The following is a 22,263-nucleotide window of genomic DNA, read 5'->3' on the forward strand; positions in this document are numbered from 1 at the left end:
TAAGTGATCAGAGTAACTGATCTTTAGCGAAATGAACTTTTGTATAGGACATATATGGGGGATTCCTACAGCTTCATGAGTTTTGCTAAAGGTACTATTTAGGTCCTGGACAAATTACTTTAGGAGTAAAAGTCAATTCTGATGCAAACAAAAAAAATCCTCTTGTCCCTGAGAAACATAACTAAGTATAACTAATTAATAAGCTAGTTATTTATTTAATAAATTGGTCTGAAGATATTCTTCCATATGTGAAGAATAAGCATATTATGCCTTTCCCATCTAAAGTGGAAATCACTAAAAGGCAGAGAGTGTGTGTATCGCAACCCCTAGGATTCCTGTTTCTGGGATTGCCTCGTACCTGATGCTCAGGGAGCATTTTCACTGGCTTGAATTGAGTACTCGCCATCTGCTCTCTGAGCATTCGCTGCTGAATGAAAGGGGAGAGAAAGTGAAATGAGAGGTTGGGTGGGGGGCAAGGAAGCTGGAAAAATAAGAGGAAGCAGCTGGGAGCTGGGGAGTTGGGGGGGACTTATGTAAGGTCAGTAAAACAGAAAGCTAGCAGAGGACAGTGTCAGGCCTTGGAGGTAAAGGGCTAATTCTGTCATCTAGTTGAGTAGAGCCATGTGTGCTTTGTTAAAGAGACTAAAATTACTTCAGAGAAAAATCTAGATTCTCTGAATCTGACCCATCTTCCCTGTGTACCATAGTAAATTGTTCATCAAGTCAAAATCTAGGAATTGTGGTCCTCTTTCTTCAGGTCTAGCAAAGAGCTTACTGCCACTGCTCAGGCAACCAAGGGTGAAATGCTTCAAGTAGTATTTGTGGATAGCTGGTAAGCTTGATGTTTTATTCCCCAGCTTAAGGAGTAAATGCTGAGTACAGCTGTTGTCCCTGTGTAGAGCTTTAACAACCAGCTTGCCAGGTTCCCTGCACCTGCTTACATGGCTGGATCAGATAACTGACTGGAGAACTTTAGGCAGCTTCTAGTTGAGAGACTTTTGAGTCAAGAAACATCCTTAAAGAAGCAGATCTCTCTCCTGGAGCCTTAGCCAGATCTTATGCTGTTCTGGCCTTGTGTTGCCATCTCTTGGCATTGCTGCCTAGAATGGAGCAGCCTACGTAAAGCTTAGTCTAACTAGTCTTGTGATGTCACATCAGTGTCTTAGGTCACCACTGTTCATGTCCCTCACCCAAGGAACATACTGCATAGGTTCCTCAACACTTGTTTCATTATTTCCTGTTTCCTTCACTACCAGGAATGGAGGGATCCTCAGTCAAAGATCATATTGACCCAATGAGGCTTTTTTTTTATCTAGGCCAATGAAAGGGAGAGGAAGGAGCACCAACTCAGAAAGAGGGAGCCATAAGATCTGCATGTATTAATATGGTAACTCTTTGGAGACTTCTGAGAAACAGAATCCCATATGAACTCTGGACTATCCTCAAGTCTGATAATGAAGAAGAAATTGAAGAGATGTTTCTGTTGGGAGTTTGGGTAAAGAGTATTCACTTGATATATGTATGTTTTTGCCCTGCCCCACTCTTCACAAGAACATTTGGACAGGCATTAACAAGTACTAATTTTTATTTTTTAATTTTTTTTGCAAATGAATCATTTTTCTGGTAACGCAGTTGGCTACTAGCACAATGCTGTTTAGTGTCATTACATCCCTCTTTTAACCAGTGGAATATATTTGGGGTGGAGGCTATAACCACTGAAAAGAGCTTTTCCTTTGTACCAAAATAACTGCTTATGTAGGGATTTAATTTATGTTTTTGACTTATTAGCATGATGTAACTGAACTAAGCTTTTTTTGCGGTACACAGGCCTCTCACTGTTGTGGCCTCTCCCGTTGTGGAGCACAGGCTCCGGACGCGCAGGCTCAGCAGCCATGGCTAACAGGCCCAGCCGCTCCACGGCATGTGGGATCTTCCCGGCCCGGGGCACAAATCCGTGTCCCCTGCATCGGCAGGCGGACTCTCAACCACTGCGCCACCAGGGAAGTCCTGAATTAAGCTTTGTAGTTGTTGGTTAAGGCCCACGAAGTTTGCGTGACCTGTTAAGTGGCAACTTTTTTTCAAGCTCAGCCATTACCCTGGACTTGGGGCATCTGAGGGCAGGGAGGAACAGGTGTCCAAAGGAGAAATGTTGGTGCCTGAGCGTATGTTTTCCAGTTGTATTGAATTTCTTACTTGGTGTATTTTTGACCTATCTTAGTTTCTTTCCTTCTTGCGTCCTATGCTGTTTTGCTTGCTATTTGTTGGATGTCCTCTGACAGGAGTTGTAAAACGGAAGGTATTTCTACTCAAATGCTTTGTGGAAGAAACTGATAGGTTAAGCATTGATTTCTGGCAGCTTCTTTCAAAAAGAGTTAAGGTGATAAATGTGTTTCCATTGGCTTTGGATATGTTTTGGGCGTCTTGGGTATATGGCCCTTCTTACAAACAATAGAGTGTTTAAGGACCCTCAACTACCAGTTAAACTAAATGTCTGCTAGGAAAATGGGTAGGTTTGTTCCCTGTCCCTTTGTTCTCTGTGACTGTTCCAGCCGTCAAGGAACTTAAATTGGTGTTTAGGAAAAAAAATTCTTCGTTGTTTCCCCTTCCTCACCTTACCAGTTAAAACAGAAATAAACTAGTGATGACACTTCAGGTGGTAGAATTGAAACACAAATCCAGCTTCTGGCCACATGGGCCACAGGCAAGTGGCTTAAGCCCTTAGTGTGGGGAGGTGGGGTGGGGAGATTACTTCTGCTTTCCTCCCAGAGAGGCTTGTTTTTGTCTCTTTTTTGGGCGTGTGTGTGTGTGTGTGTGTGTGTGTGTGTGTGTGTGTGTGTGTGTGTATGTGTGTGTTGTTGCCTTTGGTCTGGTAGGGTGTGTGTCCCTTCTCCCCGATTACACTGAGGCTGATAATGCAGGGTAACATTTCTCTCTGGCCAATGTTTTTGGTATTTCTAAGTATTGCAGTCTTGCCTTTTACTAGTAGATCTGTTCATTGTCACTTCCAGCTTTCTTGCATGAAGAGTTTGTTCATTAACTGCCAATTTGAAGCTGCTTCTAACTAGATAGACTCTATGGACAGTTTTGGATTTGATTTGGTTTTGGTTTGTTGATTAGTCTTTCTTGGGAAGGGTAATTGACAATAGCAGAGATAGTTTCTATGCCTAGGATTCTGCATCTAATCTTAATCCTTAACGTACTCACAGGATTTTAAAATCCTTTCCAAAATGGGAAGGAAATATCCTGTTACTTTCTAATGTTTGCTACAAGTTGTCCTTGTAAATGCTGATCTTGGTAGGTTTCTTCCTTTGTCATGTGTCCTTAGCCTTTTGGCCCTTTACCTTAGGGCTCTTCAAAGGAGAGGGGGATGGGGCAGGGGGAAAACCTGTTACTTTGAGAGAAAGTAAGAACTGGCTTAGAGCTCTTATGCAGAGTTCCTAGCCCCAGAATTAATCTAGAACCTGACTCAGTAGCACCAATAAAAACATCTACTTAGCACCTGTTATATTCCAGGAAATGTTCTAAGCTTTTTATACACATTTCTCATTTAATCCACAGTCCTGTCTCTGTGAGATAGGTATTTATTTTGTCCTCATTCTCCAGATGAGGAAACTGAGGCCCTAAAAGATTAAGTGACATGTTATACACACTGGGGCAGGGGAGATGGGAAAGAAGAACCTGAACAGGGTGGGGAGGGAATCTGAATTTTATTTGGGTGGATGTAGGCACATATATTTTTTGGCTTAGACACCAGACATTTCAGTTATACATCATAACTGGAGGTAACACCATTGATTCATTCACTGAAAGTTGTTTACAATAATCAATATGAATTTATTGTCTTCAGACATTGCTAGTGTTTTGATTGGACCCCAGTATAGTCTGTGGAAGCAGGCTTGAGGAGGGGTTCATTTTGTTTGTGGTTAAGGATTTTTTCTGTCCTAAGAATGGAATCTTTGACCTTCCTAATTTCATTATATTCCTCAAAACAGTTGGAGCTGATTGTTTTTGAGTACTCATTCCAAACTTTTGGATATTTTCTCTGGAAAATATCCTAAGATTTAAAATTTCATCTGAATTTAAAAGATTGTTAATTTTTATTTTTAATGGGAAAGAAAATTCGGAGCAATCAGGAATTCTGGTTTCATCTCATGGATAGAGATAAAAATTAGCCGTTTACCTCAAGAAAAGTGATACTTCTGAATCCCAGCTCTTCAGTAATGAGAACTGGCCTGTTTTTACTTGACCTCTACTTTGTGGTAGTGGGGAGACCCCTCTCCAGAGGTTGTGAGAAGGATTGCTAGAGAAAGGTTTTCTAGATCCTGGGAAAAGAAGTTCAAGAGAGTGTGGCAATATTGTCAGTAGAAAAATGGTCTTCATCAAGTACTAGTCTTATAATCCTGAAACTTCATTTTCACCACAGTTTGAAAGGCAGCAAAGTAGGAGAGGCTATACAGGGAAGGGAAGACTGAGGAGATGTATTACAGAGACCTCGAAGTGAATACGTTAAAACAGGAAAGAAGGTGCACTCATTGAATGAAAACAAAAGAATACGAAGTGTCCGAGGTCAGAGCAAAAAGGTTTTAGTTGACCTAGTTGATTCCTTAGGTTTACATCTTAGTTCTCTCCTTATCTTGTATGTATATATAAACTTAGGCTTCCTGAACCATTTTCTTTCTTTCCAAAAGAGACTAATGGACATTTATAGGAGACATAGGGGCCACTGTAGCAGTTTAGCTGAGGAATGTAATCAGAAACTATTCATCATTTTCTGTCCCCTCCTGTCTTAGGCTGACTGGTTCCCTGATGTGTTACCTGCTTCTGCCACTGATCCAAACTGCAGAACTTCTCATTCGTTCCCAAGGCCTCCAGGCAGTGTCCAGTAGGGAATCAACTCTAAAAGGAACCAGACCAACGTTTGCCAGCCCCTTCATTCTGGTGACTGAGGGAAGGAAAGTGTGGGAAAGGGGTATATATGTGTAGTCGATGGAAAGGAAACACAGACTGTCACATTACTATACCTCTTCAGTTTCTTTTACCAATAGAATTCTTCAACCATATTATTTTTTATTGTGTATGTATGGGGGAAGTTGGAGATGGTGACCTTGATTAGAATGTAATTTAAGAGGAATAAATGGAGGGAATGAGATAAGAGACAGTCGGTTATGAAAGAGGTTGAAGTCTTGAAATAATGTGACCATCTGTGGAATTTTTTAAAGCCAGAGTTTACAAAAATATCACTGATAGAGGCTGCCTCCTCATTTCCCGCCACAGGAGACTTCTTGGACTGGAGGCACTTGTTTAATAACAGCTTGTCTTTGATAGAAAATGTTCAGGGCATCATCGTACAAAGTTCCAGTAGCAGTGACGCCTACACGGAAGACTTGGAACTGCAAACAGAGGCTGGGGTCACCTCAGTGACAACTGGCGCTGTCCAACCAGAAGTTCGATTCTTGTTTTGTGGGGTGAGGAAGTAGACTGTACTAAAGCACTAAAACAATTTTTTGTCTGTACTTTCTCTTTAATTAAAAAAAAATATTTTTGTTGGCGGGAGAGGGGGGTGTTCGGTAGAATTTCACATCATATCTGGAGTTAAGAAGAGGATGGGGAAGCTCAGCCCTTCACCCAAGAATAACCCAGTAATGACACCTCTACGCGTGGGAAGTGTTTCCCTCCGCACAGGGAGGATCTGAGGCTGCACCCCAGTGGGATTCCCTGCTTGAGTTGGAAGGCCACTCAGAGGTAGATGCGTATCCAGCAAGAGTGCGGAAGGTTTCGCTGGAATGAAATACCAGAGGGGAAAGACACTGCAAGTCGAAGGGGCTTCCCCCAGTTTGGAGGTAGGGGCTGTGCTGCGCGAAAGGAACTGAAGAGCCCGGGGGCCACCGTGGCCTGTGCCTTCCGCTGAGGGCCTGAGAGGGACGCGATGCTGTCGGGCACCGGGTTTGAGTCACGGGAGCCGGCCCGGCCGTGCCCAGCGAGCCAGCGCCAGACCCTGGCGTCCTCCATCTTCTCTCCTGAGCTCCCCCTGTTCCAGCTGCCTGAGCCACGGACCGCAGCACCACACACCCCCGCGGGGGGGGACGCCGCGCCCCATCCCCGCCCCCGGCCCCACCCCAGCCCCCCCGCGGGGGCCCTGACCCCACCGCCCGCAGGCACTGGCTGAGCTCCGAGGCGGCGAGCGGGCCGCGGGGACGCCCGGGAGGGGTCGGGGCCACTGGGGGCGGCGGCGGCCGGGTCGGGGCTCCCCCCCCGCCCGCGCTCGCCGCGGCGGTGGTGCGTCCCGGAGGTTACCGGAAGTGGCCGCGCTCGGCGCTGCCATGTTGAGGAGCCGCCGCTGCCGCTGCCGCCGCCGCCGCCGCCGCTTTGTTGTCGCCTCCTCCGCCTGAGGAGGCTCCCCGAGCGGGGGGGAGTGGGGAGGAGGGGGGTCGGCCGCTGCAGCCATGGAGGCCAACTGGACCGCGTTCCTGTTCCAGGTACGGGGGGCCCCCCCCGGGGGGGACACGGGGGGGACAGGGGGGCCGGGCCCGGGGCTGGCGGGCGGGCGGGCGCTCCTCCTCCCCTCCCTCCCGGCTCCGCTCTCCGGCCCGGCCTTAATCCCCCTTTGTTTTTCCGCCCGCCCGCCTCGGCGGAGCGGGGCTGCTGAGGTGAAAGGAGGCGGCCTCACGGGGTGCGGGGAAGAGAGCAGGCCTCGGGGTGACCCCCGGTCCCCCCCCAGCACACAAACACACACGCGCACACACACACACACACACCCTTCCCTCCCGCCCTGAAGGGGAAGGGAGGAGGCCGGTCGCTGTCACCAGCCGCGGCCCAGAGAAAGGAGGGCGCCGGGCCGCTGGATAGCGCGGTCCGCTCGGCCACGGCGCGCCGGGCCCGGGCCCGCACCGTGGGGTGAGGGGGGTCCCCGGGTCCTGCTCACTTCCCCCCCACTTCATCCATCTTTTCGCTCGCTCTCCGTTCTTTTCACCTCCCTGTCTTCTTTTTGTGTGTATATGTTGACTTTCTGACAAGCCCCCCCGCTCGAGTCCCCGCGAATAGCGGGTATCCTTGGGCTCCCCGCCACTCCCCCTTCCCGTCGCCCCCCTCATGTTTACCCAGTTGGGGGGGTGCTGTAAACGTGTATCCCCTCCCCAAACTTTTTCGTTGGATTTACGTGTTTTCATTCCCAGGCCAGTGCCGAGCCTTGGCAGCTGACACCCTCTCCCTCTGTCCAGCTCTACCGCCGTCCCATTCAGCCCGGGGAATCCCCCGGCCGGGGGTGGGGGGGCGGGGGCCCGGCACTCCGGGAGGCCCCACCTTCTGCTGGGGCGCGTTTCTCTCTCGTCCCACCTTTAGCGTTTCCTCCAACCAAGTGGGGGAGACGGCCAGTGGAGAGAGCAAACAAAGTCCGCTTACAGAGCCCCCAGATGAGTCATTCGTGGGGTGTTGGTCTTCACTTTTTGCAAGAAACTTGAAGGTGACTGTAGCCGATGCGTTGGCAACCTTCTTGCCCGCCCATCTGAGGTGGGGACCCCTATTTGGAAGACCTAGAACTTATTTTTTCCCCGCTTCGTTTCTGTTTGAAAACGAAGCACTTAATGGGCAGTAGTAATGAGCTCACGGGAAAACTTAGGAACCGGAGGTTAGGAAGCTCGTCACTTTAAGTGCGTTCTTCCCGCCTCGCTGAGTTATTTTCCTTCTTTGAATAACTTCATGAAATCCCAAATGCGTAGCTTGGGCGCTTGAGACCTTTTGGAACTAACCAGGAACGGATGCAGAATTTTCAAAAAAAATCCTCCCAGCCACTGGACCCATCCCAGTGGAGTTAATATAAGGAACTGGATAATTCAAACAGTGCCTACTGTGTAGAGATGGTTTATTGTTTTAAGACATATTCTTTCGAATGTGAGTAATTTGATTTTTAAGTAATTGAAATATATTCGGGCTTCTTAAAATTGAACATACCCAAAATTACGGAATTCACTAACTTGGCCCTTATTGTGATCTTGTATTGTTTTAACAAGTGCTTTGATGAGCTTGATAATGTGATAAGTCAACTTAAAAATGCATTGGAAAAAAATGATACATAACTAGCTTGCATCCAGGTTGGTGTAAAGGTGGCAAATGCCCTCTCTAGAAAAAGCTTTCAAATGGTCATTTTAAAATATGGGATTAATGGGCCACTGCAGTGATTTTTCACATGAGGAATGATTTAGATTTACCATATTAAACGTGCTCTCAATGGAGATTGGAAAAAAACGAGAGTTCTTTATGTAAAGGAAAACCCCGTAACTAATTTTTGGAAAACTAGTTGAAAAATCTTTTGGAATACTTTTATTATTCTTTTCCTGGGGAAAGCAAATGCCAAGCATTTAATGATCAACTTTTTAATTAGATTTTATATTATTTAATTTTTTTCAGCTATTAAAATCTTTTTTTCCACCTGATGGAGAAGTGTGAAAGCTAATATTTGATCCTGGGCTTGGCAATGTGTGCAGTGAAAATTGTTGGAAAACTTATAATTTAGAGCCGAGGACAGTTGAATGGGTAAAGAGAATATTTCAGTCTTTTCTCTGGAAAGGTATGAATAGACTTACTCAGTTCCAGTTTTAAGTAATTTTCACTGGGGAAATGGAGAGTTAAACTCTCTCATTTGTTTCCTGGAGCATCCTGTTGAATTTATATTTTAAAACAATTTAATACCTGCTTGCTTTCCAAATAACCTGGTGGAAAGTGAAACCCGTATCTGTTAAAGTGTTTGATGAATGATTCTCCTAATAGGACATTCAAGATATGACTCACTGATGCCAGTTTCCTTCAGAACAAAATCTTTTACCCTCTGGCACTGGAGATTTCATGGTGCCATATCCTACCACCCTGGGTGATGAAATAACATTTCTGTTTTGTTTTTTTTGCCAGCCCCAGAAGAGGAAAGCTTGGGCAGGGTTAAAAAAGCCTTGCAGTTGAAAGAGATGGGAGATAAAATTAAAACTTTGGTTTGATGATGCTAGTCAAATAAAAGTCTACCCAGAAGTTATATATTTTTAAAAATCACTTAACGGAAGGCAGGCCATGGTTGTTATTTTACTCTGTCTCTCCCTCAGAGAACAAGTTGGGGAAACCCAGTTCCCCTCTTAGAAGGCTTCATATAGAAGTGTGGGGATCCTAGGAATCCTCAGAGAGTGATTCCCGTAGTGGGCGAGGCATTCTACAGCATTTCACCCGAGAAGCAGGGACCTGGTGTGACCCTCCTGTGAGAGTGAGCTTCAGCAATGCTGTAAAAATACTTTATGTTGCCACAGACATCTGAATTGGTAAAATGGCAGTAAGTGCTTTTAGTACTCCATCGAACTAATGGTTGTTTAGAATTGAAAAATGCCTCTGAACACTATAAGTCTGAACTTTGTCCAGAAGATTTGCTTTCCCTATTATCTGATCTGTTAGCCTTTGAAATTGTATATCTTGAGCTATCTTCAGCTATTAACCGTTTGTATACTGTACGGAAGCTTGGGCATCCTACAGCAGGTTGGAAAGGGGGTAAGATTAGAGTCCAAATTCTATAAAGTTTTTACTAAAGTCACTTGGGTAGACCCTGACAATTACAGGAGCTCCATAAATTAAATTAAAAGTGGACTCAGTGTGAGCACTAAGTCCAGAAAGATACTCATAAGTAAGCACACAATTTCTATGAGTACTTCCAGGACTCAAAGGAAGATTCAGTCAAAATAGTTAAATTGAAAGTGATTAACTGTGGATAGGACACCTCCTGATGATTTAGGGAAGTCTGGTTCTAGGCTTAGCTGTTGTGCTGCTATCAAGTAAACATGGAGCTGTGTGTGGTAGGTGTTCTTATTCGTCAGGAGAGGAGCTCTGTGTGCGTGTGTCTGTGTGTCTCCATATTTTTTTACTTAATGGAGTGTAATGTAGAACTTAGGTTTAGAGTGAAAAGGGTAAATAAGTGTCTAGAGTGTCTGAGATGATGGGATGGGCCCTTCCTAGGACACTGTATGCTTAAAATATTTGGAACTCTTACCTCTGAGTGCATGTATCCTTTTAGGATGACAAAACTCAAGCATAGGGGCTCGAGCTCACTGTCCAGAGTTTCAAAAATAATGTTGATCAAATACAGCATATTAGGAAGAACTATTTCAGGAATTTTTTCCCATCATTTCCTAAATGTTAATCAGTATAGAGGTATGGAGAATTTTGGAAGAATCAAAACCAAGTGAGTAACTACTCATAAATACCAAGAACCTGACCCACAATGAAATTTTGGTTTCAGTGCAGCTAAAGAAAATTTCCAAACATTGTCCAGCTCCCAGTTTTGGAGTGGAAAAGCACTTTATAACAGCAAATGTCCAGTACTTTAACTCGCCCTACCACTGCTAGAAGAAGATGAAAATGAAAGGAATTTAAATTATTTATAGTTTGTTCTTTCTTATTAGTCTGAGTTTAGGGTTTGAACAGCTAGTGTTGCTAAAGGATGCAGACTTCTAGTGTAAGATTAAATGAACTGAGAAACAATTGACAGGTGTTTGCTGGGGGCTGCCTTCACAGATGCCTTCCAGGATGATTAATAGCAGATTCCATTTCAACCAAATCTTTTAGTAGAGTTAAGTGGAAACTTTAAAAGTAAACTTAACCACTAGCATATGTATTCAGAGACCTAGATTCCTTGTATTACTTAGCAACAGCCTCTTTCCTCGGTCGCTGAGAGTTTGTGATGGAAGGGGAGAGACATCTATTTTCCTAGGTAAAATAGACAAGTAGATGATTACATGTCTATATGTGTATGTGTGAGTGTGTGGCTTGTGGATTACTGCAGTAAGGTACTGTTAAATAGTTAAGTCTGGAGTGTAATTTTTTTGACAAGTTATTTAAACTTGGTCTCAGCACTGACAGACTAATGCAGACTCATTTCATCAGCTGGTATGTCCCTTATGAACCAGGGTGGTGTGTAGTTTAGTCAGCTGTTTGAAAGCAAGATCACTGTCAGCAACTTACTCGCAAAAGTTTTGTGTCTGTGCAGTGATTTTAATGCTTTGTATTGGGAGCTCTGAGAGTAGCTAGGTGGTTGCTGGATCTCTGCTGCAGAGAGTAGCTTACAGGCTCCTTGATTGTTTCTTCTGGTCTCTATTGTCTGAAGCATGTTGAATTTTGAAGGTCATTGTGAGAGGCTGAATTTCTGAAGTGTAAATGTTTGGTTTTAGGCCCACGAAGCCTCCCATCACCAACAGCAGGCAGCACAGAACAGCTTGCTGCCCCTCCTGAGCTCTGCTGTGGAGCCCCCTGATCAGAAACCATTGCTTCCAATACCAATAACTCAGAAACCTCAGGCTGCTCCAGAAACATTAAAGGATGCCATTGGGATTAAAAAAGAAAAACCCAAAACTTCCTTTGTGTGCACTTACTGCAGTAAAGCTTTCAGGGACAGCTATCACCTGAGGCGCCACGAGTCCTGCCACACAGGCATCAAGTTGGTGTCCCGGCCAAAGAAAACCCCCACCACGGTGGTTCCCCTTATCTCCACCATCGCTGGGGACAGCAGCCGAACTTCGTTGGTCTCAACCATTGCAGGCATCTTGTCAACAGTCACTACATCTTCCTCGGGCACCAACCCCAGCAGCAGTGCCAGCACCACAGCTATGCCCGTGACGCAGTCTGTCAAGAAACCCAGTAAGCCTGTCAAGAAGAACCATGCTTGTGAGATGTGTGGGAAGGCCTTCCGAGATGTGTACCACCTCAATCGGCACAAGCTCTCCCATTCGGACGAAAAGCCCTTCGAGTGTCCTATTTGTAATCAGCGCTTCAAGAGGAAGGACCGGATGACTTACCATGTGAGGTCTCACGAAGGAGGCATCACCAAACCCTATACTTGCAGTGTTTGTGGGAAAGGCTTCTCGAGGTACTGCATTTTGCTTTGCTTTTTTTTCCATTATGGTATCAGTACGATCTCTGCGTGATCTAGAAGGTTTATGTGAGAATAGATATTTGCAGGCCTGTGTTATTAGAGGAGATTGGTGACAGATAAAGTATTACACCTCCAGGTCTAATTCCAGTTTGGTGTGGCTGACAAGTGGTGACATAGTGATTAACTTACTATTTCATTTAAGAAGTGCCTTGGTGGACTCAGGCCTTCTTTCGGCACATCAGTACTTCTTATCACTGCGAAACCATTAGTTTTCAATTCATTTGGGTGGCTGGACATGAGATTCACTGCACAAACCAAAGAAACATATCCTGGAAGTTGGGATGACCTTGGAATCTCTTAAAACTTTTAAGAGGATGTTTTTTTCCATTTTTCTGGGGTTACTAACATTTCACTAATTTTCATTTTTAAAGGCTTTTAAAGTTAATGTAGTAGCAGTTGTCTCTGGCAAGTGTTAGGACTAAACTTTGGGTATTTTGTAATTGTAAAGAATCAAGACCTAATATGATTTGATGTTGACTAGGAAAGAAAATTAACAGGTATAAAGGACTAAGACTTTTGTTTATGGTAAGAGAGGTAAGGAGGCTTGCACTGGGGGGTGGGGGAGTTGGTAATTCTGCTGTCTTTCTTTAAAATGTCCCCCACCCATGTCTGCCAAGCATGTAAACATCACAGTAAGTAGCATTTCTCTATGTGTGTTCCATTACATCTTCTGTTGAAACTCTCTCTTTCACAGGCCTGACCACTTAAGCTGTCACGTAAAACATGTCCATTCAACAGAAAGACCCTTCAAATGCCAAGTAAGAGTTAAAATGACTTATCCTTAGTGTAGCACTTAATGCACATTATCCAGAAGGTCTGAGCCAGTCAAATCTCACCTTTCTTGAATAGTCGTAAAATCACTGACTTGAGTAAATGTGGTCCATTTGCATTCTGGTTTTATAAAATATAAATGACAGCTTCTATTTCTGTGAGGCAAGACCATTTAAAAATGTAAATGTTGTTTTTGTTAAGCTACATTTCATTTTCCTTGGGCAACAGTATTTATTGTTATAAGAAAAAAAATTTATTGTCTTGCAAAGGTCGTTTATTTGAAAAGAATAAATGAATGAAGTGTTTTAAATTAACTTCTGGGTTGATGATTGAGGTTGTTTTAACCATAATCTAAGAAAATATGAATTTTCTCCCAAATGTTACCACTTACTGGATTTTTGTCTGCTATCGCCAAATTGGAGCATTCTCTAATGACATAAGTTGTGGTAATGAAGAGGTTAAGAATCTTGCTAAATGAAATGACCGTGTTAGGCGTCAGTAATTCTGGTTTTTTGCTGGAAGTCTTTTTGTGCTCCTTTCAGTTAAATTTTGTTAATGACTGATTTTATTAAGTAAGTGATTCGAATTCTAAGAAAAATCCAATTGGAGGAAGGAAGCTAGTGTCATTGAGTGATTACCTGTCATGAGGCCTTGGGCCAGGCTCTTAATCCACCAGTAATTTTGTGAGGTAGGTATTATTTTCATTTTACAGATGAAATAAATTCAGATAGGTTAGCTAACTTGCTGAGTATTACATTGTTTAGTGAGTCAGGAGCTGGATTTAAATCCGGGTTTAACTGACTCTACAGCTCACATCTTTCACTACTCTGTTGATATTTTTTTCTTCCCCTCAAAATGTAAGAGTCTAAAATTCACCAGGTGTCTTATCGTGAGTACAATTCTAGGTAACACATGCAGTTAAAATTCAGCTAACTCAGTCTGCTTGCTGACATGAGTAGGGTAATACCTAGAATATAACGTACTTTAAAATGAGTAGAACAGGATAGTCTATATTTAAAAAAAGTTTTCCTCCCTCATGCAGACGTGCACTGCTGCCTTTGCCACCAAAGACAGACTGCGGACACACATGGTACGCCACGAAGGCAAGGTATCCTGTAACATCTGTGGGAAGCTCCTGAGCGCAGCATACATCACCAGCCACTTAAAGACACACGGGCAGAGCCAAAGTATCAACTGTAATACATGTAAACAAGGCATCAGTAAAAGTAGGTGACACTTCAAATTGTATTTCTTTTTTTTTTTTTTTCTTGCAGTACGCGGGCCTCTCACTGTCGTGGCCTCTCCCGTTGCGGAGCACAGGCTCCAGACGCACAAGCTCAGCGGCCATGGCTCAAGGGCCCAGCCGCTCCGCGGCATGTGGGACTTTCCTGGACGGGGGCACGAACCCATGTCCCCTGCGTCGGCAGGCGGACTCTCAACCAGTGCGCCACCAGGGAAGCCCAAATTGTATTTCTTTTGCGTTTCAGATTGATGGAATCTAGATTTTTTTTTTTTATAATATATTGAAGATATTTTCACCTGTGTTCTCAGGACTATATTAATGTTCACCTTACTTGTTTCCTCCTGTTGCTAAAGTATGCAAACACGCGTCAATGGACGGTGTATATTAGTGTTGGAAATACACTTTACGTACATGTATACAGGCAACAATGATAAACTCTCCACTTATTTTGCTTTTAATCCTGTACTGTCTACTAATAACGTCCATGTTAGAAGAGCACAATTTCCCTGCAGCTATTTTTCAGTGTGTCCCTTCTTCTATGGGGTTTGAATAAAAAGCTTTAGTGTGTTAGGATTGTGGCAGCAGAAGCCATACTAGGAAGCTGCATCTTGTGCCAGGCAATTTTAACTGATGTTATTTAATGTAAGGAAGATTCTCAGGCACGAGTGCCCCCTAACTCCTGATAGTATTAATAACATGTCCTTCATAACCTAAAGATAAAAGCAGTGTTACATAATTTTACTTCTCAAACCCAAATCTATAGAGAAAAGGGATAGCGTACCCATTTGAACGTTTAAATGCTTTGCTTACCTTAAATTCAGAGTTGAAAAGATAGAATATTCCAGGGACTTGTGGATAAAATTCAATACTTGCATTTACCCAGGCTTTTTTCTAAGATCTCCCTAACCATCAGAAGAAAGTGTTTTCCTAATTCTGTATTCTATTATATATGTACTTCATGCAGCAGAAACATCAGATTCTCAGAATAGGTGACCAAAAGTGAATGGGAAAGAATGGTTAATGTGTTTCAATCTCATTCGTTTTTGCTTCTTTGTAAGTACATTGGGTTTATTATCTAGAACGTCAAACTTTGTTAACTTTACAGAAATTTACTTTTAATGTACATCGTTGTGGTCAGGTAACTAACTATGTTACATATTTTGATGAGCATTAATTATTCCATGCTAATATTACCGAAGTTCCATTCTAAAAGATACTTGCTTTTTAATGTAGCAAAGAATTCTTTTATGTTGGTTTTCCCTAGCTCTCTGGAGTTTTAAAATTTATCTATTTTGACCAGTAGAGACACAGCAGCACAAAAGATGTACTATAGTAAAAAACTATCAGGTCAAATGATAAAGATCATAGAGGCATGAGGAGTCAAAGTATCTAAGTTCGGATTTTGAAAAAATAGCCACACTTTTTCCAGGTAAATAATAGCGTTTCTGTCTTTGTCTTTGGAGCAGCGTGCATGAGTGAAGAGACCAGCAGCCAGAAGCAGCAGCAGCAGCAGCAGCAGCAGCATGTGACGAGCTGGCCAGGGAAGCAGGTAGAGACACTGAGACTGTGGGAAGAAGCTGTCAAAGCAAGAAAGAAAGGTAAGATGAGGCATCCAGTGCTCACAGCGTGGCTAGTGTTTTCATCTAGTATGCCAAGTAACAAAGTAAAACAGCCACAGCTTAGAGAATTCAGCTTTATGGAAACACTTTAAAGAGATACTGTATGCTAGGAAATACCTGGTAAAGTTATTAGCAACAAAGCTTCCAAGCTTCCAAGTAAGTTTTTTTTACTAGGAAATAAAAATTCTTAGTACTTCTTGTCAGGTTCTTTCTTGTGACTTAATTTTGTTACACATTTGTAGCCAAATTTGGTCCTTTGCTGTGTACGCTCAGAGTTCCTTTTTATGTTCATTTTTATGTCAACCTTCATGCATTAAAGGCTCCTTTTTGTGTTTTTAAAATAGTCCCACTCTTAAAGGTAGATGAAATATCCTTATGTGTACATAAGTTCATTTTCTTACAACTGTGTTATTTTCTGATCTTTAGTGTTCTTTCTGAATTGTATTATTTATTACATATTTCAGACTCTATAATGCTGATGTCTTTTTTCTCGGTCTCACCCTTAATCTAATTCAGTCTGTCACTGGGGCTGGCATTAGCTTAACATGTATGTACTTCAGTTGTTAGTGACTTTACTGTAATTGTTACTAAAACTGGGCATGGTTTGCTTTTCTCTCATATATATCTTATAAAGAAGCGGTTGGAGTATCGGTTTTCAGCACAGTTTTTTAACTTAGTAGTTGTAGCTTTGGCTTCTGGACTACTGTGCAGCCATTTCAGGTAAATCATTTTGTCAATGTATCATCAGCCACAGGACAGATTCCTAAATTCCGTTTTGCCTTCCCCACCCTTGTCATGTCTTACTGTTTTATTTTAAATTCATAAGGAATCCCCTGCATTTAGGCTGTGCTGTAATTCCTTTGCTGTGTAGTTTCTTCCATCCTTTGCGTTCATGTAGTGCAGCTATTCCCTTCCTCAGATCCCTTCTAAACATTCTGTACTTGGAAAAAGATAAAAGGAATAGCTTTTCCATATATCTACTGGCACTGGAGGAAAGAATGCAGCAGTTCAGATAGGCTTTCCACTTTGCCTCAGATGCTGCTTATTCCTATCTTCCAAATGAATATTTGTCATTATTTTGATTAAATATTTTGTGATAAAGAGAAGGAATGGAGAATGGTGGGTAGGGGAGAAAAATTTATATGTGTGTATGTGCCGTGATAATTGCATAGTGGGTTGAAAGCGAAGGTTGAAATACGAAGGATGCTTTGCTCAGAGAAGAAGTAAAAGTGTTTAAGTTACAGAAAGGGATAGGGTTAGATTAAAAAGAAAATGAAGGGGAGGTGGGGAGATGGCACACCCACCAAGTAAGTGAAAGCTTATTTGGTGAAAACAGGAGGAGAATATTTTTAGCATGCTACCATCACCTCAAAAGTGAGTCGGTTTTCTCCCTCATTCTTTTCTTCTGCACTCTTCTGTTTGGTATTGTATTTCAGTGTGCTTGCACAATAAGACTCAGTTGTTTAGCTCATCTTCTGATCTGCGTGAAACAAAATGCTATTGTATTCCCATTTGTTGCATGAATCTCTTTGGAAACGACCACTGATGTTAGAAACTTCTGTGTTCATGTTAGTAAATGTCATGTCTGGGGGGAGAAGAGACTCCTGACCTGAAAACCTGAACTTGAATCAGCATGTCCCTTTTAAATACTGGGCTTAAATAAGGTAATGTAAGTTTCCAAACCTGGATGACAATGAGATCATCATCTCAGCAGCTTTTTAGATAGATAGATATCCAGGTTCCATCTAAATCTCACAATTGAGTTTCCTGGGAAGCAGTTTTTTTCAAAAAAACCTCCCTAGGTAAATGATTTTGATCATCAGCCAGGTTTGGGAATCCCTGATATAGAGTATGGAGCAATGCCAAGGTTACATCATGCTCATCAAGGAAGGGCTGCTCATTGACTCAAGGGTCCACCTGAGGTGATTTGACCATGCGTGGCCTGCGGGCAGACCTCCATCTTTAGTCTCAAATGCATTTCTCCGTTTTGACAGCCAAGTCACAGCCAGCACCCCCATCTGTCTTCTTACTGCACTTTTCTGACACACCAGCAGGTGGTGCTGAATTTTGTTGAGGGGTGGTGTAAGGGGTGTCACCTGTGAGGGAAGTTTTCCTTAAGAAGTGCCCAGGCTTTGCTGATAACAAGGACCACGGTCCCCCAGCTCACTGCAGGGTCTCCTAGCCTGGCTAGTCCCCCTTGGTATGGCTGGTGGTGTGTGGAATACGTACAGTTAAATGACACCAGGCATAAAGTAGGTGATTATGTTAGCCTCAGAAAGAGAAGAAGATACGGGAGCGGGGAGGAGAACATAAACCTACTGAGGGATACTTGTTCATTCTAAACAGCGTTAAGAAACAACCAGAAACAACAGGATTATTTAACTAAAATGATTTTTCTAAGACTGAAATAAACAGATGATATTAAAACAGCTTGTTTATCCATCCCTACTTAATGGAGTTTTAAAACCTTAACAGAATGTGGCTTCACCTCTGAGAAGGCTTTAGAGTACATAGCATCGAGGACACACACCTCTCTCTGCTAGTTACAGTGTGCCTTGTGAGAAGATTTTTCTGATTATCTGTTACTGTGTAACCATCTGCCCAGCTCTGTGTAAACAAGCTCTTCCAGCCTGGCCTGTGGGTGCTTGGTTCTTCCCGGGAAAGTCTTTAGAATTCAGAGGAACTACATGGAAGTGGTAGTGAGAAAACTTAGCCCTACTTGATATCTCTGCCCCCCAGAGTGCCTTGCAGAAATTACCTGATCTTCCAGCATCACTGTGAGGTAGGTAAGTAAATCTAAACTCCAAACCAAAAGCACCAAGGCTAAGCCAGTTGCCTCAGTCTTGTGAAAGGCACAGCATCGGAAGAGATCTGCTCTCGTGCTGGTATTCCTGGCCCCCAGTCTTGTGCTCAGAAGGATCCTCCCTTCCTGTTGACCACAGGGTAGAAAACTATAATTTAATTTATTAAATGTTTGTCCTTTTTAATTAAAAGAAGTTGATTCAGAAACTGAATTGTGTTCACTGTTTTGAGAGTCTAAAGGCCCTTTTGTCTTCTTATTTTAGAAGCTGCTAACCTGTGCCAAACCTCCACGGCTGCTACGACACCTGTGACTCTCACTACTCCATTCAATATAACGTCCTCTGTGTCGTCTGGGACTATGTCAAACCCAGTCACAGTGGCAGCTGCAATGAGCATGAGAAGTCCAGTAAATGTTTCAAGTGCAGTTAACATAACCAGCCCAATGAACATAGGGCACCCTGTGACTATAACCAGTCCATTGTCCATGACCTCTCCTTTAACACTCACTACCCCAGTCAACCTCCCCACCCCCGTCACTGCCCCAGTGAATATAGCACACCCTGTCACGATCACGTCTCCAATGAACCTGCCCACGCCTATGACGTTAGCTGCCCCTCTCAATATAGCAATGAGGCCTGTAGAGAGCATGCCTTTCTTACCCCAAGCTTTGCCTACATCACCACCTTGGTAAACAGTATTATAAAATCAAAATATGGGTTCAAGTAAATATTTACCAGCAACTTACTTTTAGTTTATTAAAGCAAAAAGTAAACCATGAAATTGGGAGATTTATTACATTAGTTAATAATAGTGTAGTAGCATTATTCTCCAATTTGGCTGGGATTGTTCAAAGTAGGGTGTGTATGTCACTTATCACTGGACCACTTTAGTTTAATCAGAAATTCCTTTTAGCTGACAGCACTGCTTAAACAGGATAGTAGTTGGCAAGATGAAAGCCGGAATTAAAACCAATCATGAAAAAGCAAAACCCATTTCAAAATTAAAAAGCAGCATTACTGTTTTTGATCCCAAGAAATCATTTTATTCTGAACACTAGCAGAACTCTTCTCCCCATATATACAAGGTGGATGGCTGATTTTAACCTGAAGTTCTAAATCCAGGGATTGAGAGCTAGGGTAAAATTGTCTGTGTTTATTGTTTTTATGAGTAAATACATGCATTGTCATAATAAAATGCATTTCAGAGAATATGCATTTTACCTTTGGGAATATGTTAATTTCAGGCAGCATTCCCTATGGGAAAGGTGATACCAGCTCTGATATGCAAAGCATATGATAATTTATCATTCTATCTTCAACATATAATAGGGATTGTGACCTGATATTTGGAGATGTAAATATTGCTCAGCATACTAATCCTGATGGAATATAGCATTGTAGTTGACTTTTTTAAAAAACTTAAAAAAACAAACAAAATATACACATTGTGTTTTGGTAAGAAAAGGCCGCAGCTGACAGAGGAGAAGTCAAGTGTGCGGACAGGCAGACTCCTAACAAACAGAGGCCAATGGGACTCCTATTCAGGGGTCAAGGAGTACTTTGGAACAGTTAAAATATATTGCTTTAATTGGAAGACGCTGGAGGCACTGGGATGTGATATGCCCCTCTCTCTCCCAATCAGCGCCTGTTGATATTTCAACAGGGAAAGGTGTGTTAGTTGCTCACTAGAGTTTATGTCTTATATTAAATTGTATACAGTTTTTATTCTAACCACTAACTAGGTAGTATCCCCTTCAGAACAAGCAGAGTGTATCTTTTTTTTTTAAGTTCTCCTTCTGTTTCTTAAGTATTGTGCAGATTTGTTCAACTTTGTAAATATGGACATCACTTTTTGTTCTTTGAGAAAACACTTGTATCAGCTTTGTCGGGTTTTCAGGGAGACAGCTGTCTGCACTCCCTGCAGAAATCCAGCAATGATTGTGCACGTTAAGACATGTGCTTTTTATTTCTTAGCAGGATGTTTTATCTCTGTACATAGTACAAAGTAGAAACCAAAAGCTAGGGAGACAGATACTCTTTACACCATCATGTCACACATTAATGTTTTTAAAGCATTGTGTTTTGAAAAAGAAGTTACTAAAACCAAGGCGCTGTGATTATTTTTTTTTTAAGTTGCAATATTTTTTGGGTTTTTTTTCCTTTTTTTAATCTTGCAGTTAAGAGAAATGGACATTAGTTGTGTTAATCTTGCAGAATGTTTGCAGGACTGACTATCAAACTGGATGACTTCCATTTATACCCCACTGTGTCAGTTCAAGCATCAAAATACCTTGCATCTGAGGCAGACTTCCTACATCAGGGACAGGTATCTGTGTGTCATTATACAAAACAGTTCGAGGGGGTTGAACTACGTAGTAAAAAAATAAAATAAATAGTACTTAGTGTAAAATAATTTTATAAATGATCTTTTGTACTTTAGGACATTAAATTGTACAACTTTTGTATATATAAAAGCTTAGGAACTTTCTGTTTAGCAGGAAGGCAACACATTCCTACACTTTTAATGTATATGTTTGTTATAATGTCCATGTAAACATGCCCTATGTTTGTGCCTTTTAATTAGTTTGTCTCAATAAACAAAATGTAGAGAAAAATATGTAGCTATGACTTTGTTACAACTGTTCCTATCCACAGTACCAAAATGGTTTGTTTTTAATATGTAGAGCATTATGTGTGGACTACTGGAAGGACTCGTGTAGGGAAGGCCCATGCGTGGCCCTGCTGAGGTCTGGATTGGGCAGGTCTTGGCCACATTTGGAGGAAGCCAACGTTTCCTGGCATGCAGCCCCAGGACCGGGTTCTGGCTCTGCCAGCTGGGACCTGTCGTCGCTCTCTGGCTGGGCTGGCAATCACAATCCTCCATGATTGAGATGGCCCTGGCTTCCTCCACAATGGCCCAAGGAGCAGTCCTCAGTGGGGGCAGGTGTGGACCCTACCCCCAGGCTAGAGTGTGGTCGTCAGAACCCTAAAAGTATTAGTTCTTTAAAAAAAAAAAAAAAAAGATATATACTAGGAATGATTGCTTTATCAATTCATTGTATAATAAACAGGAGTGAGAATTCATTGTATGACTTCAGTTAAAATGATATTTTGTATGCATTCTTTATTCACTTAAGCTTGTCTGCAATAATAAACCCACGTCGTGTCTTCTTTTGGGAGGGAGAGAGTTGGCAGGCTGGGGGTGGCAGTGGGCCGCTGAAAGCAGGGGCCGAGTAGGTTGTGTGGTGAAATTCTCCTGTCTTGGAACTGGAATTGAGTTTTGATGCTGATGAACTGATTCAACCAAATGTTGAAGGCAAGAAGGCCACCGCTCACGAAAAAAGCAGAGAGTTTGTTTTTCTCTTCTGGTTGTAACCTGGTTGAGAGCTTCCCCTTTATCAGATTGGCAGCTAAACAGTTGTATTAGATCATCCTCAAATCTGACATCCAGCCTGTTACGCTCTAGGGCTCGCTGCTTGGCCTACATTTGCCTTTTATTGTGTATCCATTTCCCTCCTAAGGTGTGCTCCTAAACGAAGGTTTCTATGTAAGCAGATGGATGATTTTTCCTGTCAATACCAGCACTGTATTACTAACATGCAAAAACTGCAGATTTATTTTGACAAATTAAAGTTAACCGGTCACAAACGTTATGATGGATTGCTTAATACCTCAGAAGCTTCACCATTTCACCATGATGACAGAGAAATTTTTGAAGCACTGCTTCTCCAGGTGTACACGTCTTGATATTGGGCTGGAGAGAGAGGGAAGGACTAATGTCAGGACGGTTTGACCACCGAGAAGGGAGAGTGGAAATGCACCAGACTGGCTGCAGTAAGAGAAGTAACCTCCTCCAGTCAGCTTGAGTAAAGCCCA

General features: G+C 42.6%; 1 protein-coding gene across 4 annotated transcripts; it reads left to right on the forward strand.

The window, feature by feature from the left end:
- Positions 1 to 6,100: 6,100 nt before the first annotated feature.
- On the forward strand, positions 6,101 to 22,022 carry VEZF1 (vascular endothelial zinc finger 1). 4 transcript variants are annotated; one of them, XM_082860512.1, is made up of 6 exons: positions 6,101 to 6,476; positions 11,193 to 11,887; positions 12,648 to 12,711; positions 13,749 to 13,950; positions 15,431 to 15,565; positions 18,652 to 22,022. In XM_082860512.1, the coding sequence occupies exons 1-6, from the start codon at positions 6,444 to 6,446 to the stop codon at positions 19,077 to 19,079; spliced, it is 1,557 nt and encodes a 518-aa protein (XP_082716638.1). In that variant the 5' UTR covers positions 6,101 to 6,443; the 3' UTR covers positions 19,080 to 22,022. The 4 variants fall into 4 exon arrangements, with proteins under 4 accessions (XP_082716638.1, XP_082716639.1, XP_082716640.1 ...); XM_082860513.1 differs by having other exon boundaries at positions 15,434 to 15,565; XM_082860514.1 differs by having other exon boundaries at positions 13,767 to 13,950.
- The last annotated feature ends 241 nt before the right edge of the window (positions 22,023 to 22,263 follow it).

The sequence above is a fragment of the Leucopleurus acutus genome (assembly GCF_964270905.1).
Source record: "Leucopleurus acutus genome assembly, chromosome: 19".
Lineage (NCBI taxonomy): Eukaryota > Metazoa > Chordata > Mammalia > Artiodactyla > Delphinidae > Leucopleurus > Leucopleurus acutus.